Raw genomic sequence first — 18,129 nt, forward strand, 5'->3', positions numbered from 1 at the left:
TAGATGAAAATTATTCAACTTATCTCTGATCAGTACACCGACGATGGCCAGCGTTTCACCAACTTGCTGCCTCAGGGTGCAAAAATCCGATCAACACCGCAGTTTTTCTCCTCCAACGTCTCTCCCTCGAACGCGTATTGCTTTACAAAAGGAAGTTATTCTTATATACACCATGGTAATGATACAATTTCACAATAGAGTGTTTTCTTTTTTTTGGGGGGTGGGGGATTAAGAGACCTCCTTCCCCTCTCCCCAGAATCAACATGAGAATATTCACCCTTTTTGGGGGGGGAACTTTGTTTATTAATTTTTCCACAATATAAAACAGGAAACTGATGCAAAAGCACATCATATCCTCGCCCAGATCAACAAATAAATCAATAATCAATACACAAGTAATCACAAAGCCCTTCCTCCTTCTTCTCCCCTTCCCAAAGTCCTCCCCCAACCCCTCCCCCCCAAGATAGATCTAACCAAACAAATGAAATCTAGGTAGAGTGTCGTCTATATTGTATATATGGGTCCCATATCTTACGATAGGCTAACAGTGTATTATGCTTCAATACAGTTAGATTGGACGACAGTAAACCATTTGAAGATAAGGCACCCTGGGAGTACGCCAGCATTGTGCCAGGGCAAGCCTGGCAGCTGTGAAAACATAGGCCGCCAATTTCTGCTCGTGTGGTGTCAAACCAGGAACTCCCATATTTAATAAGCAACATTCCAGCAGCAAACAACAATGCTTCTTTAAAGATCTTAACTAAAAAGCAACCTACTCGCTGCCAGTAAAGTCGCACTCCAGGGCAGGTCCACCAGATATGTATGAATATTTACTTATTTTAACCCTTTATTTGACATTGTTGCTCAGAGGCAACATGTGACTTCTATGGCTCTCATGGGAGATCACAACTATATCTCTCAATGCCGCTCTCTCTTCTTAATAGATTGCTTTAGTCAGACTATCAGGGCTTCAGACATGCCATTTGGTCACCACACAATTTTTTGTGTTTGCTTGGTTGCCAAAATTCTTCTCACTGGCTATGGCTTCTTCACTAGCCCCTACTCAATATGTTTCATAATTTTTTGGTTTTTTTTTAATGTGCTTCATTATAGCTCAAACTTGTTAAAGTGCTTAAGGTCAATAACTTAACCGTTATAAAAACTGGTTAAAATTTATCTTATTATATTCTTTTTCTGGATGATCTTATCTCATCGGGAAAGGGACCTGTCATATCCGACATGTTTCGCCTACAGGCTGCTTCAAGAAAAGGTCCCCCCTTCACAACTTATTCTGCACCATCCCGATCCACATAGAAATTTGGCAACCAAGCAAACACAAAAATTGTGTGGTGACCAAATGGCATGTCTGAAGCCCTGATAGTTTGACTAAAGCAATTTATTAAGAAGAGAGAGCGGCATTGAGAGATATAGTTGTGGTTTACCAATGCCAGAGTATTGACTGAGATTATAACGTGTCTCATGGGAGATCGGCATCTCCAAATGCCTGTTACTTGGCACTGTTGCTCTCTTCAACATCAAGTTAAGTAAAGCAGCCGTTTTACTATCTGCCAATTAAAGGGCTAAAAGAAGGGAGTAACAAGCCCACTTTAACTATTTAAAGCTAGGCTTCTGGCTTTATATGGTAAATTCCTGGTTTTTTTTGGTTTTATAAATCTTTATTCATTTTCTTTTGTTACAACAAGTGTTTCAAATAAATTCATTATAAACTTGAATAATCACACTTGATTAACTTACAGATTAATATCAAATTTAAAATTTCTTTAGAAAATCAATATTTTATAAAGTTATAATATTATGTAAGAAATCTAAATTAATATAATTATTATTGAATATAATAATCTCCCCTCCCTCTCTCCCTCCCTATCAATATTGAATGAGAAATCTTTATTCATTTTCATATGTTACATCAACAATATAAATTCATACTAATATTTCAGAAAACTAAATTTATATAATTCTTAGTTAATATAATAATATCCCATCCCCTCCCCCCTCCCTTCTATTCAGTAATATATGAATAAAATTTTTAAATGTTATTTTATCCATATTTCATATTATAAATCTAGTATTAATATATTATATAATATTTAGAGATATGATCTCTTTTTCTTCTAATCAAATTCTATGGTAAATTCCTAAAATGTCTTCCAACCTAATTTTTCCATCATGATGTAATGAAAATGAATACTCCACTGGAGCGCTGAAGAATTTTCCTCACCAGCTAGAAGCCATCCTAAAGAACTGCCCATTTTCCTCGTTGGCTTTCAGCGCAGTACACTTATCCGGTTCCAACAGATCTGGTATTGGAGGATGGCAGATACCAGCAGTGTGTTGAATAGCAAATCATACTCATCCAAAATGTGGACAAGACCAAAATTCCAACATTTTTGTAATCATTATGTCATGGTCTCAGTGCAGCTGTGCTTGGAAGTATCTAATGGACATCAAGCTCAAGGAAGGAGACTGGTTAGCAGTCTGGACATAAGAACAGGCGATGCTACCCTTCTGCTGTAAGAAGTATCATGGTCACGTGTCACTTTCACGCCATCACAAACCATGTTTCAGAAACAATTCCACAGAAGCCTAATTATCTGCGGCAAGCATTCAACTCTTGCTTCAAGGTGGTCCACAGCACAGATTCCCTTAGCTCAGTCCAACCTTTGTTGATAGGACCAATATATACTGTGATGTTTGTGATACTATCAATATATAGGCTGGTCTTTAAAAGAAATTCAAGTCATAGCTTAGGGTCCTCAGGTATTCTTGGCAAACACAAACGAGTGATTTAAAACAATTTTAATATAATTTACATATAAAACGGTCTCTTCCCAACAGAAATACACAGGATGACAGGTTCTGCATCCCTGTGCTCACCCCCCTCCAGCCCCGAGAGTGACAGGTTCTATGTCCCTGTGCCCCCTTAACCCCCCCCCCAGCCCCTGAGCTATGCCGTGCTGGTACTGAAAAAGTTCTGTATGCTCCTGTTATTTGTAACAGTCTCTGTGAAAATGGTTCTGAGTAGAAAGGAAGAACATCTTGTTCACTTCACTGATGGGGATGTCTTTCAGTGCAGGCAGCATTTCTTCTGAAGATGGTTTGCACTGCTGAGATTTTGCATAACTGTCTGCAGAAAAACACATCAAGGAAAGACATGCTTTTAACATATATTCATGTCTGCTGTCCTCCCTGTTCTTGTGCCATAAGGGAAGATTAGGTACAGGCAGCCCCGGGGTTAAGAACGAGTTACGTTTTCAAAATTGTTCTTAAATTATATTTGTATATAACTCAGAACTTGTAGATTTTAAGATACTCGCTGTTTACCTCTGCTCCCAGCTGACAAAAGGGCCAACTGTCCTACAGTGTTCCCTCTAAGGTACAACATGCACAACCACATACTGTTCTTAATGTGGCCATGCATCATTCTTGAATTTGCTACAAGAGAAGTATAGGAGTCTAGGGCACTGGACATACTGCTCAGTGAAATCAAATGAAGCTACGACTGCGTTTTTAAGTACAAGTCATTCTTAAGTCGGGCATTTGTAGCTCGGGGACTGCCTGTACTTACCTCAGTAATCTTCTTTCTAGTAAAAAGGCACCTCATTCCTGAACTCAATCCCTTCCCGCAAGATTTGTGTGAGAGCTTCCTTAGCATTTTCTTTACTCCACCTCCCATCTCTCTGGACTGTCCTGTTAAAAAGCAGATGGTCAGCTCTAGAGAGGAAACAGAAAAGGGAGGGGTAAGGGAATACTCCCTGTGAAACAAGGCCCAGATTCACTAAAGATAGTGATTCAATCGCTGTGGGCCGATTTAGAAAAAGCGATTGATTCACAATCTTTTTTGAAGGCAAATGATTTGCACGGAGGTGAAAATCATTTGCATGCAAACTCCCTGACTCAATTGCTCAGTGAGCGATTGAGTCAGGGCAGAGCCCTGACAGTAGTGACAGGAAAAGCAGCCTCCTGTCACTGCTGTCAGGGTTTCTGCTGGGTTTTTTTAATGGCACAGGTATTTTGCATTTTTATACACGCAAAATATCTTGCCAATATAAAAAAAAAAAAAGAAAATCCTCCTCCCGTCCTGACAGCGTCCCCTCCCCCAACCCCCAAAAAAATGGCAGGAGGGATGTCCACTCCCTATCACAAGCCGCTCTGCCCGAAGCTGCCCTCCCCACCCATGCAAATATGGCAGGAGGGATGCCAACTCCCTCCTGCCGTCGGGACCCCCCCTGAACTTACCTGACGCTGTCCCCCCCTCCCTGCCCATGCAAATATGGCAGGAGGACTCTCCTCCTCGCCAGTGTGTCGCGGTACACCAGAAATCTCAGGAGGCACACAGTTTGTGATACGCTGCATTAATGGATTCTAGGAGGATGAGGTCTGTCTTCTGATAACCTGACACCTCATGGTCCATAGTTTCTGAAGCAGGAGTTGGCTCACCTACCTGTAATGGTCTCTGTGGAGTCCAGCTGAGCTGTGCTCATCATATTTATGCCAAACAGCATGATATAAGCGAAGCCCAGACTAAGGAACAGATATACAGGCACCGCAAGGGCCCAGTACCTACAAAGGAAAGGCTGTCTTTAGTGCTGTGGCAGAACAGAAAAGACTTCTAATTAAAGAGTAAGTCACTTAATGTCAAGTCAAACAAAAGCACTACCTAAATGATTACTTTTTAGACTAGATGGATTCTGATCATCTTAACTTGCAGCTATGGTATAATGTGTCTGTAGGGGGAGTCTGCCAGTATTGCTGCTCTGTTTTTGGTACAACAGTAGCAGGGAGAGTCTTCCAAGGCTAGACAGCTCACAGTCCACTATGGGCATGTTCACCTGGTCAGGCATTAAGCCACTAGAAATTTGTAACAGGGAGCGTTTTCCTTAAAACTGAAACAACCATTCAAGCTGCTTTGTTACATATCCCTCCCAGAGAGGAATCTTCTAGTTTCACAACAGTTTCTCTGGGGCCAGGGGCCCACTTAAACACAGATCACCCTAGACCAGTGTTACTCAATTTTAGTTTTTGAGGTTCACGGGCAGACCAGGTTTTCAGGATATCCACAATGAATCTGCATGAGAAAGATTTGTATGAATTGACTCTTTGGTATCTCTCAAGAATGTTCATTATGAATATCCTGGAACCCTGGACTGTCTGTGGACCTTGCAGACCATAACTGAGTAACCCTCCTTAGACTCTAGGTCTGGCTAGGAGGTGATGCTACTGAACAAGGCAAAGACTCCTTCCACACAGATCGAACCTCTAGGCACCGAGCCTCCAATTGAACACTATAAAAAAATACCTGAAAATAATAAAACCGCAAAGCAGAAACACTTCTGCTTGCAGAAAAAAACTGACGAGGCAGGGCCAGCTGTCTTGGAAACAGGCGGAGTTCAAAGATGATTGACAGCATTCTGCAAGCAACTTGCAGGTTCAGATGCACAACCCTAGCGTTTAGGAATACTAAACACATTGCACTAGAAATAACATTAGAAATCATTTAGCCTCACAAGGGGCAGTGAAGGCAACAACAGTAACAGAATTAAGAGGTGATCTGGAAAAAGCTTGGAGGACCCCTAGCTGCAATGAAAAAGTTGCAATCAACTGGGATCTTCAGTACCATACACAGAAAGTAACCTGAGCAGACAGAAGGGCTTCAGGGTTTTCATCTGCTCTCAGTTGTTTATAGGCAGTTGTCCTGCTTCACATATGTCCGAGTATTCCAGGTTTTGACAGGAGTAGCAAAGCAACGTCCCTGGTTTATTTAGCTTCAGAATGGTGAATGACCAAGCATGAGAAGCTTTCACCAAGCTCAAGTCCTCAGGAATCATACTAAAATCTGAATATAAGAGGTGGTAAGGACTGTGAAGAATTTTGCTTGTTAGACCTACTTTTGAGGCCAGTATGTGAGTCCTAAGGAGTGCAGCCAGGGCTCAGGGACATATGCCCATATCAGGTAAAGAACTGAAAGAAAGGGAGAAAGAAAATCACACATTAGTTACATTCATATGCATCTACTGAGTAAATACACAGAAAACTAATTTGAGTCCATGCAGAAACCTCATCCTAACAAAAGGCCAGGCCAGGGATTCCCAAACCTGATCTTGGAGGCATCCCAGCCAATCAGGTTTTCAGAATATCCATAATGAATATTCATTTGCATGCAGTGGGAACAGTGCTTGCAAAATCTCTGTTGTGGATATTCATTATGGATATTTTGAAAACCTGACTGGCTGAGGTGCCTCCAGGACCAGGTTTGGGAATCACTTAACTAGGCTACTTCTGGAATGTACTTTTGTTTCTGCCTACAACATGTTCTGACCATACAGCTTTACCACAGAAACATGATGGCAGATAAAGGTCGAATAACATGTAACTGGAAAAATTATGATAGATTAAGTTATAACTTTTGGTGGAATTCGGTATGCCATATATATAAAATGGAGCGCACAATAGCAACACAAAAAGGTTACTTTGGTAAATTTCTGAAGATTTGGAGACCATTAGCAGATTTTTGTAATGATTAATAACATTTTCCCATAATAAGAGATTTGTTAAGTGGGGATCTGGGTGGGTATTATTGTATTTAACTCATAATATGTATGAATTAATTAATGCATTTTGAAGTATTAGGTTAGATTTTCTGAAATAGGAAGGGAGGGCTTTGGGGGGGTTATTTTATTTATATTTGTCATACATATTAAATGATTTACATATTATCTAAAACATTATAAAAATATGAATATGAATATGATATATTGTACTTAAAGTATTCATGAAGGAAAATCAAGTGTGTGTTTATAAGATTATATGTATTTTTCTGATACACTTGTAATATGAAAAAATGAATAAAGAAATTAAATTAAAAAAAAAAAAAGGCCGAATGACCCATCCACAACATCCGCTATTTCCTCCTCTACCATTGAATCAGTAGGAGGGATGCCCACTCCCATCTGCCGGCAAGCCTGCCGCCACACAACACCCCACGTACCACTCCCTTTTGCCGAAAGGTTCTCCCACCCTGGTGGTTTAGGGCGGCCCCTACCCCATATCTTGTTAAGAAGGCTGGCTGAAGGGATGTTTAGTCCTCCTGACGGCAGGCCTTCCCATTCCCGGTACACTGGGAGGGGCTTAAGGCCCTGATCGGTCCAGGTGCTTAAGGTCATGCCCAAGGCCACTAGGGGAAGGGTTCTTAGGCACCTAGACCAATCAGAATCTTAGGCCCCTCCCAGTGCATCCCAGGATGCACCAGGAAGGGGAATGCCCGCCATTCTGAAGAGGAGGGCCTGCTGGCAGGAGAGAATCAACAACCCTCCTGCAGGCCTTCTTAATAAGGTATGGGCGTATGGGAGAACCTTTTGGCAAGAGGAAGTGGGCATCCCTCCTGACAATCTTCTGCTTGGGGTTTTGGGGGGGGGTATTGGCGGGGAGGGGGCGGCAATGGTGGATGTGGGGCCATTGGCCACCAGGCTTGTTTTTGGGCTCTGCAGGGGGGAGGGAAGGAATTGGGGCCATTCGTTTTCAGTGGCGGGTTTGAGCTGCTTTATTTTCCTGTCAGTGTCTGAACCAATCAGCGCTCAGGCACTGACAGGAAAGTAAGGCTATGACAGCTTAAACCCTGCTGGTAAATATCAGCCCCAATTCCTTGTAAATGGAGGGGCATTCCTTTTTGAGAATCACAAGTAGAGCTCATTTTAATATTAATGACCTTGTTGTACTACCTTTACATAGTATAATCGGAGGTTGCTAGAATCGGGAAGTGAAATATGTGCTTTTGTAGATGGTTTAGCACAATCGTTAAATGCACAGTGACTTCAGCGAATCCGGGCATCGCAGTGGGTGGTTTTCAGGGTCTCTCTTTAAGAAAATTTGATCCTAAAGTAACAGGATAATGAGCTTTGGGGGCAAATCTGCAGATTCGCCACTGTTCTCTGCTAGCACCATATGTAAAACAGCATCTGTACTTACTAAAGCCAAACTGGGAGCTCAGGAAAAGAACAAAGCCATAAATAGCTCTTTCTGGCAAAGGCGCTGGAGAATTTTCCACCATGGCGTTCTTCCTTATCTACAGATGGAAAATAAATTTAAGAAATATTAACAATTGTTTCTTAAAGTCATTGAAAAAATATATTCTGCTTTTTTAAAAGCTCCTGGCTCGTGGCTTTTATTTCTTTGGTTTTATATCCCGTCCTCCCAGGAGAGCTCAGAACGGGTTACAAGTTTACATACATAATAAAGCATGGTAAAACGTAACATGACAAACAGAGTATAATGTGAAATAGCATGATGGCTATTGTATGACAAAGCACAGGATGGCAGCTGAACATGGCAACTATAGTCTTTTATATATAGGCTTAGCATAGCTTGAGAAATATAATATTACAAGCATGGCAAATTTAGAATGCAGACCTATTATATATAAAGGCATATAGCATGGTAAACATACTATTGCAGACATTGTATTATATAGACAAGCATGGCCAACCTAGTTTAACACGACAGTACGGCACTTAACATGATAGAAGCTGGTGCAGTGGATTTAATATGTGAATTTTTAGCATGGTAGACTTGGTATGGCAAATATAGTAAGAAAGTTACAATGGCGTGGGAGTATAGTGGTGTGGGAGAAAAAGGTGACAGTATGACAAAATGTGGCAAAGCATTGTATCATAAAAACATGGTGTGTTCATAGTATACAGTAGATCTTGCACAGTGAAGGCTATATATTATATCATAGGAGGTGGCTTTGTAAGATACACCATTATATGATGGGCAATATAAAGTGTGACAGTTCATGGTATGGTGACAGTGCTCTTCTTTGTAAGGTTTGGGAATTTGGCAAGGTGCACTCTCGTAGAGGGTCAAGGGAAGAAGTGGGTTTTTATTACCTTCCTGAAGTTCAGTAGATCTTTTAATAATCTTATGTGGGTAGGTAGTTTGTTCCAGAGGTGTGGTAGGTAGTGTGAGTATGATCTTTTTTGCAAGATCTGGAGGGCGCACATAATCGGTTTTCTTCTTGCTAGTGTAGCGGTTGATTCAGGGCATAGGGTAGTAGTTTGTTGGCCACAGAGGCCAGTACCATGTCAAGGAAGAGTTTGCAGACCATTACTAGGCCTTTGGAATATGTACTAGAAAATGACATGGGGACAAATTTGTCCCTATCCCCACAGGAACTGAATTTCCCCGTCCTGTACCTGCGAATTTTTGTCGCTAGCCCTGTCCCATTCCTGTAAGCTCTGCCTTAACTGCACAAGGCTCGTGCAGATGATGGCAGAGCTTGCAGGAATAGGGCAGAGACAGGAAAAGAATTTGCAGGGACCGGACAGGAAAATGAGTTCCTGTGGGGATGGGGAAAAATTTGTCCCAGTGTCATAATCTAATATAGGGGTGTCAAAGTCCCTCCTGGAGGGCTGCAATCTAGTCGGGTTTTCAGGATTTCCCCAATGAATATGCATGAGATCTATTTGCATGCACTGCTTTCATTGTATGCTAATAGATCTCATGCATATTCATTGGGGAAATCCTGAAACCCAAACTGGATTGCGGCCCTAGAGGAGGGACTTTGACACTCCTGCTCTAATATGTACATCATTTGTCGATTGGCAGTACGCACCTTCAAGTCTTGTATGTGAAGGTTCTTTCGGAGTCAGATGGTAGCATTTTTTCTTTTTTTTAAACTTTATTAATTTTCAAACTATGACAGTGCCATATAATTAATTTAAATGTAAACATTTCAAAGAAGGCACTTTAAATACACAATCAATAATAATAAAAGGCTAAGCGCGCATGCGCTTTTCAAAAATCGTGATTCCTGGTGGCGTGAGGTGTGCTTCTGTGCCAGTCCTCACGGCGCCTGCGTGTGACTGTGCAGAAGACACCAGCGACTCCTCCCTCCCGCTCCTCTTCAAAGCGGCCTGTTGAGGTTCGCCAGCCGCTGTAGTGAACCTTGCAAGCCGCTCTCCACCTCCGTGCAGAAGGAGTCGGAGTTGGCGCTGCCGCCACACTCACACGTCTTCCTGCAGCCCTGCTCACCGCCATGAAGCAGGAGAAACTGTTCTCGGCGCGTCACCGTCTGCCCTCACTCGCCGCTGCCTCTCACTCGCCGCCTGCCCTCTCTCCCTGCCCGTGACCTCGCCGTGTCACCTCCCGCCCTCACTCGCCGCTGATCCTCTTCTTCAGAGCAGCCTGCGATTGGGGCCGGCTTTAAAGAACCTCGCAGGCCGCTCTCCAACCTCAGTAGCATGCTCCCTCTGACGCATGGGATCACGTCAGAGGAAACGTGCTACCAAGTTGGAGAGCGGTCTGCTAGGTTCACTAAAGCCGTCCACCATGATCGCAGGCTGCTTTGAAGAGGAGCAGGTCAGAAGATGGAGGGAGGGTAAGAATGGGGCCAATACAGGGGGGGGGGGGGGCCAGGGGGAAAGGGGGCTGCTTTGGGGGAAGGGGTGTGCTTGGGACAGACAGGTGTGCTCGGGGGGGGGGGCAGGGGGAAGACAGAAAGGGCCATGGAGAGACAGGGAAAGGGAAAGGGGGCTGCTTTGTGGGTATGTGTGCTGGGGACAGACAGCTTTGCTCTGTGGGGGAAGACAAAAGGGATGATGGAGAGACAGGGAAGGGGAAAGGGGGCTGCTTTGGGGAGAGGGGTGTGCTGGGGGGAGACAGAAGGGGCCATGGAGAGATAGGGAGAGGGAAAGGGGGCTGCTTTGGGGGGAGGTGTGCTGGAGACAGACAGCTTTGCTCTGGGGACGATGACAGAAGATGACCATGGAGAGACAGTTAGGGAGAGGGAAAGGGGGCTGCTTTGGGGGGGAGGTGTGTCCTGGGGGCAGACAGCTTTGCTCGGGGGGGGGGGGGGGGGGAGGGGGGGGGGAGACAGAAGGATACAGACAGTGGCCAAGGAGAGAGAGATAAAGAAACACAGACAGACAGACAGATCTATTCTAGCACCCATTAATGTAACGGGCTTAAAGACTAGTTAATACATAAAACAATAATTTTCCCCTCCCCATAACTAATAGATGAAGACATATTGGAATTACAATATTATAATTAAGCAATTTTAGTAATCAAAATACATTTCGCTCCCCCCACCCACCCACCCTGGATGTGTAAGGAAATCTAATACAAGGAGAGATACATGACATTTAGAGCAATTCAACATATGCAGTCAATGGGCACCACACCCTATTAAATGTATTACTAAACCTCAAGCACTCTGCATTCATCCTCTCATACTTATAAGTGGTGCAAACATTTTCCCACCCAAAATGTGTAATTAAGTCTGTCGTAATTCTTCCAGTTTCGTGTAATCATTTGGATAGCTAGTCCCTTCATAATTAAGAAAAGAAGTGGCATTGTCATAGCGATATAGGGACTTTGGATCATCTGTTATATTTTTGTCCATGGATACTTAATTTCTGGAAGTCAATTTGGGGGCCAAATCAATCTTATTCTTGATTCAACAATTCCGTTAACTTATGAAGCCATAATTTGTGGTACGATATTCCATCTTAAGCCTTCTTTGGCATTCTTGTAGTCGACGGATTTTTTTTTTTTTATTGGTAGTAAGCCCATTTAGGAGCAAGATGCAAAATAACGTCTGGAGATCACGTTTGCAAGATCTTTAAGCAATGTTTGTTCTCACCTGTCACCAAAGCAAGGCAAAGAGCTCCAGAGCCCCCCCCCCAAAAAAAAACCCCGAATCTACCGTGAAACAACTGAGGGAGGGGGTGGAGAGCCTGATTGCTCACGTCAATCGAGTTGTCTTCGTTTAAAAAAAAAAAGATCATTTAAGATCTCGGTCCATTCTCGGTCGCCATCTCTCAGCGCAGGGGGGCGGGGAAACAACGTGAAGTGACGCAAAACTCGGGAAGGACGCAACGCGACGCGAAGCTGTCGGCGCCTGTCCAGTACTGGATAGTCTCGGGCGCGTTCTTTTGACGTCACTACACGGCTGACGGCAGCCAGGGCAAAAAAAAAAAACAAACAACCCCCAACCATCAACAAGGTCACGTGGTAAGCGCACGCTGACGTGTGGCGGAGCGCGCGCGCGCGAACTGGCAAGGCGTTCCGCTTTCTGGCTGGGGATATGTGCGGCTGATGCCCCGGGTGGAGAGAAGACGGTCTTGGCGTGACGTTGCCTCTGGGGGCGGCTTTCGTTCCTCGCCCGCAGACCTTTCTTCCGCGGCTCTCCTTCCAGTTGGTCTTTTGGTTTTTTGTGCCTGGCAAACGGAGTATCTCTCCGGAGGAGGTGGTGCCTGCTCAAAATACCTGTACGTATCACTCCTGGGGAAATTCCGTGTGGAAAAACAACGTCTGCAAGGCAGGCTTCCAAGTCCGTGCACGGGGGTCTTTCAATTAGTATTATTTTTAATATTCTCTGGTTTTCAAAACAGCGTTATAATACTGAAAAATTCCCCAAAGGCACTAAGTACTTTTTCATCCTAAGAATAATTTGTGGAATTTTTCTATTTTAAACGAATTATTTATTGAAATAATATGCTGGCCCGGTAATTTACTTTTTTTTTTTTTTTCCAAAACAGCGCGACAGAAAGGATTGCGGTTGAGTAATGCAAACGTGCGCACGATTTAAGCTGGTCAGAATGATGACATTCTCGATTTTTTTGGTGTCTAATTCAAGGAGTATTTGGCCAGGGGCTGATCCTTCAACACCTCAGTCCTTCCCTTCCCAGGCCAGAATTCCGTCCTTTTACTGTTCTCTTTCGTTTCCCCTCTTTTTCCAAAACCCGAAGCTAAACCGGATGCATATTTAGGCCAATATTTCTCATCCACTTTTTAATAATAATAATAATTTTTATTCATATATACCGCCAAAGACATGAAGTTCGAGGCGGTTTACAACAAGAAGCGCTGGACAATCAGGGAAGAGGTCACAATTCAGAGTCATCCATACAATCTTACATAATGAAAGAAGTGGAAAGCTATATAGTCCTTAAAGTTACTGGTTGGAATAGCAGAGCTATAAAAATTCTTAGTTTACAAATCGATTGAACAAACTCGTTTTGACCAATTTTCTGAAATTGAAGTAGGTTGAAGAGAGCGTGATAATGTTACTCAGCCCATCGATTTTCTCCCTTTCTTTTTTCTTATGGTATATCCCTGTTCTTTTAGATATGATCAGCGGTGCCACTGGTTGTCTCCACTTTGTTTTATAGTGTGACAGTTAAAATTTTAAACTGAAAAAAACCCAACTAAAATTAAGGCATACATTAAATGGAATTGAAATACGTTTCGAGCAATGGTATCCAACTTTTTTCATGTAAACTGTGACTACAAGAAAGCTCTGAGGGGCCACCAAAAGATTTCAAGCTTACATATGCTACTAATTCTGTAAACTGCCAACTGCATTGACCTGCTTGTTCTGATTGGGTATTAAACATTAATAATTAATACTAATATTGATTTCTACAACACTTCAAATGATATATTTTAAAAGCTCTTATTTTGGATTGTCACAAGTCACTTCCTGGTCACATGACCCAGTTAGGACCTCAGAAGGAGGACGTTCAGGCTGGTGTGTGAGTAGCAGGCAGGAGATGATGCTTGCTGCTGGAGAAATTTTTTGGAGGTATGCTGGAGTGGGTGCAATAGTGTAGTGTGCAGGAGGGGGAAGGGGTAAAACGCAGACCTCATGGACCTCGCAGATCTAAAACCGCACGTCCTTAAACTTCTGAGGTCCGTGCCACTTGTAGTTAGTTTCTGGCTCTGACAGACCTCGATGACAATTTAGCACTGACGGATCCGTCTCAGCATAGGGAGGGAAAAGTATTAGGATCCGGCAATGCTAAAATGTCATCCAGGTCTGTCAGAGCCAGAGACTAGTGCTGGAGCGGTTCTAAAACGAATCCTTTAAACCGGTTTCCTGCAGCCCCAGTAAATTTAAAAATCTGAGGTCCGCGGTTCTGACAGACCTTGATGACATTTTAGCGCTGACGGATCCTAATACTTTCCCTCCCTATGCTGAGAGGAAGAGTTGTTTTGCTAATTTTGTAGCTTGATAGAGCTCTTAGTTTTATAGCATGTATTAATTTTAACCGGTTAAAATAAGAAGGCTTGTGAAGATTAAATGACAGGTTTAATCTGGAAGAACGTAATCTAGACAGATTTAAGAGCAAGTTAAAAAGCTTTCTGTTTAAAGACGCATTTGATAGCTAGAAAGCCTGACTAGGAGCCTCAGTTGAATCCTATTCCATAACTTTTTTGAAGCACATTGCTTTTTCCCTTCCTATTGTTTTTTTTTCCCATACGTGTCTTACTATCAACAACTTGTATTTCTCTTCCCATCCTTTTCTTTTTGTTTCAATATGTTTTGTTAGGTTAGTTCTAAGTGTTTGTTTTGTTTCACCCTAAAATTTAGTAATTTTATTGATTTGTACATCGCTTAGAATTTTGAATAAGTGATTAATCAAATTTATAATAAACTTGACTTGAAGGGGAAGGACAGGGACAGGAGGAGGGAATGGGCATCTCTCTTACCAGCCATCTCCTAAAGGTATGGGGGAGGAGGCCAGGAGGTGTCAGGTGGGATGTTGGGGTGTAAGGGTGTGTTGGGAAATGTCCAGGGAGTGTCAGGTGGGTGTTGGGAAATGTTGAAGAATGTTGGTTGGGTGAGAAGGGCCAGTGTATCCTAATGTGGCCAGAGGTGACCGGACTACTTGGAAGGACCAGAGGGACCTGAGCTGTTCGTCCAACCTAGGTCACAAGTACCTGACAATATCTCTAAGTGTAAACAGATTTTATGCTGCTTATCCTAAGACTAAGCAGCAGTGGATTTCCAGATTTCCTGAAGTTCATCTTAATAATGGCTTATAATAATAATAACTTTATTTTTTCTATACTGCCACAATCTTGCGACTTCTAGGCGGTTTATGGACTTTTCTTTTAGGAAATTATCCATACCTTTTTTTAAAGCCTGCTAAACTAACTGCTTTCACATATTCTCTGGCAATGAATTCTAGAATTCAATTGCATGCTGGTTTGTTTTAAATTTGCTACTTACCGTAGTAGCTTCATTGCATTCCCCCTAGTCCTAAAATTGTTGGTAAGAGTAAGCAAGCAGTTCACACAATAGTTTTACATGTACACTAATTTAATTTTCCTTTCAAATTCTTAGGGCTAGATTCACTAACCCCCTATTCTGTTTCTGATACATTCCTGATTGCATGCAGGCTGACAAATTCACAAAACGCTTGCATGCAAATGGGGACGATCATTGACACGCCCCCCACCCATGGCATGGATCACTAGAGAGCGATCCTGGAGCATGCGCAGACTTTGACAGTAGTGACAGAAGAAGCAGCCTCCTGTCATTGCTGTCAGGGTTTCTGCTGGCTTTTTTTTTAAAATCAGGCAGATAGTTTGCGTGTATTACACATGCAAAATAACTGCTCGGTTAAAAAAGAAAAAAGCCCCCCCTTCCGAAGTGCCTCCTCCCTCCCCAAACCCCTAGAAAATGCCCCCCCCTGCGCTGATGCCCCACAAAAGGCAGGAGGGATGCCAATGCCCTCCTGCCGGGCCCGGCCCGATCCACCTCCCTCCCTGTAGCTAAGCTAAGCCAGTCGCCTGGCCGGGCCCAGCCCACCCTCTCCTTATACTTTCAAATCGTTGGGAGCAGGAGGGATGCTCGGTCCCTCCTGCTTCTCCAGCCTCCTGCACAGCAATGACGGCCTTAGGCCACACCCTGATGCATCATCTGATGCACAGGGAGGGGCCTAAGGCCCTGATTGGCTGAGGTGCCTCGGGCTCCTCTGTTGGGAGGGGCCTGGGGTGCCTTAGTCAATCAGGGACTTCCTTAGGGCCTAGAACTTAGCTACGGGGAGGGAGGTGGGCCGGGCCCAGCCAGGAGGCATTTGAGATGGCAGGAGGGAGTTGGCAACCCTCCTGCCTTTTGTAGGGTATCAGCCGGGGGAGAGGGGGGGAATTTTTACAGAATATATAAAAAAGGAAGAATTACTTTTTTATGTATTCTGCAAAAGTGCATTGCCAGCCCATGGTTTTAAAGGGCAGGAGAGTCGGTAAGAAGTGAAGCGACTGGTCCTCAGCAGTTGCTTCACTTCGGATCGGCAAGCCCATTTGGTCTTACTTCTTCAGTTTAGTGAATCGCGTCCCTGCCTACTTTGCATGCTGTTTCTCCTAATCTGCATGCACTGATCGGAAACGGATTGCAGGAGAGGTTAGTGAATCGGGTTGGAGGGAAATCGGGTCACAAACCGATCGGTACACGATCGGTTTGCTTTGTGAATCTAGCCCTTACGGACATGTTCTTGGCTTAGGAAAAAGATTAAGTGCTAACAAGATTATGGTTAATCTGCTTGTTCATTGTTTATCTACTAAATACATTATGTCCAAGGAACATCTCTGATGATGGTTGTGGGTTTTTAGCAGACATCCTTTGCTAATATATCTAATCTAATCTTTTGTTTTATATACCGGATCATTCCCATAAGGGACTCGAACCGGTTAACAAAACTTGACAAAAATACATTAGAAAAGCTAAAATAAAATGAACAAGGAATTCATAATTCTGTCATTGGATAAAAAATGATTTTGGACATTTTTTCTTTCAATTGGCTGCTAAAAATTTTTGAAACAAATATATTTTCAAAGTTTTTCTAAAAAATGTCAGAGAAAAAGAAGTTCTAATAATAGGAGGGAGATCATTCCATACTTTTAACATAGTGAAAGACAGAGAATGAGAGAGCTTGCCTAGGGTTTTAATCCCTCTTATTGTAGGTAAAATTAGTTTACATTTATGTATATTCCTCGTAGACTGGGAGCGAGAAGAATCAAAGGTAAAGGATAGCAGTGGAGAGAGAATGCCATATAAACTCTTAGGGCTCCTTTTACTAAGCCGCGTTAGGGCTTTAACACGCGGAATAGCGCACGCTAAATTGCTGCCCGTGTTAGACCTTAACGCCAGCATTGTGCTAAAACCTCTAACGCAGCTTAGTAACAGTAGCCCTTAAAGACAACATTTGGCAACTTAAACTGAACTGTCCAATATACCGGAAGCCAGTGCATTGCCTTCAGCAATGGGGCGACATGATCATATTTATTGATTAAAAAAAAAAAAAAAAAAGAGTCATATGAAAATATTAATTCTGTACCACCCAACAAATGCAAATTCTGTAACCGCTGAAATTTTCATAGCAGATAGTGCCCTCAGTCTTGGTGAAGGTACATACTGTGGACTAAATGACATTATTGTTCTTTTTACAGTATTACCTGACGTGAGGTACAGGAAGAACTTTTTAAGCTACAACTTTGGAGAGACTTGAGAGGTAAGAGAATTTGTTTTGTCTATTAAAGAATCAATGTTTAAATGCTTGATAATTACATAAAAAGCTGATATTTCTGAAGATAGCAAGAACGAAATGGAAGCATGTTTCATGAAATTGTATCCAACTCCTCTGTGTCTATGACTTTGTGAAAGGATAGGAGAGAGTGGGGGGGGGGGGGGGGCAACTTGGAAAGGAGCAATTCCCTAATAGCTTTATTTCAGTGCTTTGACATTTCTTTGTTCTTGATACTGGATTCTAGAACCTCCTTTCTGCCAGGAATGAGTTGGGCTATTTTGGGGGATACTTTCTTGGGACGAGCAACGAAGTTAATAAGAGGTATGGAGAACTTGGAATATGAGGAACGACTCAAGAAACTGGGACTGTTCTCCCTTGAGAAGAGGAGGCTGCGAGGGGACATGATCGAGACGTTCAAAATGCTGAAAGGCATCGATAAAATAGAGCAGGAAAATAAATTATTTACATTGTCCAACGCGACACGGACAAGAGGACATGGTTTGAAGCTAAGGGGGGACAAGTCCAGGACAAATGTCAGGAAGTTCTGTTTTACGCAGCGAGTGGTAGACGCCTGGAATGCTCTCCGAAAGGAGGTTATTAAGGAATCCACTGTGCTGGGATTCAAAGGCAAATTAGATGCACATCTCCTTATGAGAGGCATAGAGGGATATGGGTGACTAAAACTACATCAGGTGTATACCTGACTGGGCCTCCGCGTGTGCGGATCGCCGGACTCGATGGACCATGGGTCTGATCCGGAGGTGGCAGTTCTTATGTTCTTATGAACTCCCAGTCTGAT

The 18,129-nt window shown here is 43.0% G+C and overlaps 2 protein-coding genes across 9 annotated transcripts in view; one reads left to right on the plus strand and one right to left on the minus strand.

Annotated features, from left to right (window-relative positions):
• Positions 1 to 2,957: 2,957 nt before the first annotated feature.
• On the minus strand, positions 2,958 to 11,923 carry PIGP (phosphatidylinositol glycan anchor biosynthesis class P). 6 transcript variants are annotated; one of them, XM_033949305.1, is made up of 6 exons: positions 11,766 to 11,923; positions 7,984 to 8,080; positions 5,907 to 5,979; positions 4,463 to 4,581; positions 3,587 to 3,732; positions 2,958 to 3,145 (listed from the first exon to the last, which is right to left on the minus strand). In XM_033949305.1, exons 1-6 carry the CDS (start codon positions 11,802 to 11,804, stop codon positions 3,086 to 3,088), a joined length of 534 nt encoding a protein of 177 aa, XP_033805196.1. In that variant the 5' UTR covers positions 11,805 to 11,923; the 3' UTR covers positions 2,958 to 3,085. The 6 variants fall into 6 exon arrangements, with proteins under 6 accessions (XP_033805196.1, XP_033805197.1, XP_033805198.1 ...); XM_033949306.1 differs by having other exon boundaries at positions 11,660 to 11,887; XM_033949307.1 differs by lacking the exon at positions 11,766 to 11,923 and adding an exon at positions 11,723 to 11,732.
• A 107-nt stretch (positions 11,924 to 12,030) lies between these two features.
• TTC3 (tetratricopeptide repeat domain 3) overlaps positions 12,031 to 18,129 on the plus strand; it is a 280,528-nt gene continuing 274,429 nt past the window's right edge. For all 3 annotated transcript variants that reach the window (XM_033948613.1, XM_033948616.1, XM_033948614.1), the window contains exons 1-2: positions 12,031 to 12,287; positions 17,254 to 17,315. The gene's annotated coding sequence lies outside the window, so the exon portion shown is untranslated. The remainder of the gene's footprint in view (positions 12,288 to 17,253; positions 17,316 to 18,129) is intronic.

The sequence above is a fragment of the Geotrypetes seraphini genome, chromosome 6 (genome assembly GCF_902459505.1).
Source record: "Geotrypetes seraphini chromosome 6, aGeoSer1.1, whole genome shotgun sequence".
NCBI lineage: Eukaryota > Metazoa > Chordata > Amphibia > Gymnophiona > Dermophiidae > Geotrypetes > Geotrypetes seraphini.

Excerpts from the sequence above, each read along its gene's own strand:
- PIGP (XM_033949301.1), bottom strand. The coding sequence starts at position 11,400 with ATGATCCAAAGTCCCTATATCGCTATGACAATGCCACTTCTTTTCTTA. Across the intron at positions 3,733-4,462 it reads CTCCACAGAGACCATTACAG|AGCTGACCATCTGCTTTTTA; the intron begins GTAGGTGAGCCA and ends TTTCCTCTCTAG. Across the intron at positions 3,146-3,586 it reads CTAGAAAGAAGATTACTGAG|ACAGTTATGCAAAATCTCAG; the intron begins GTAAGTACAGGC and ends GTTTTTCTGCAG.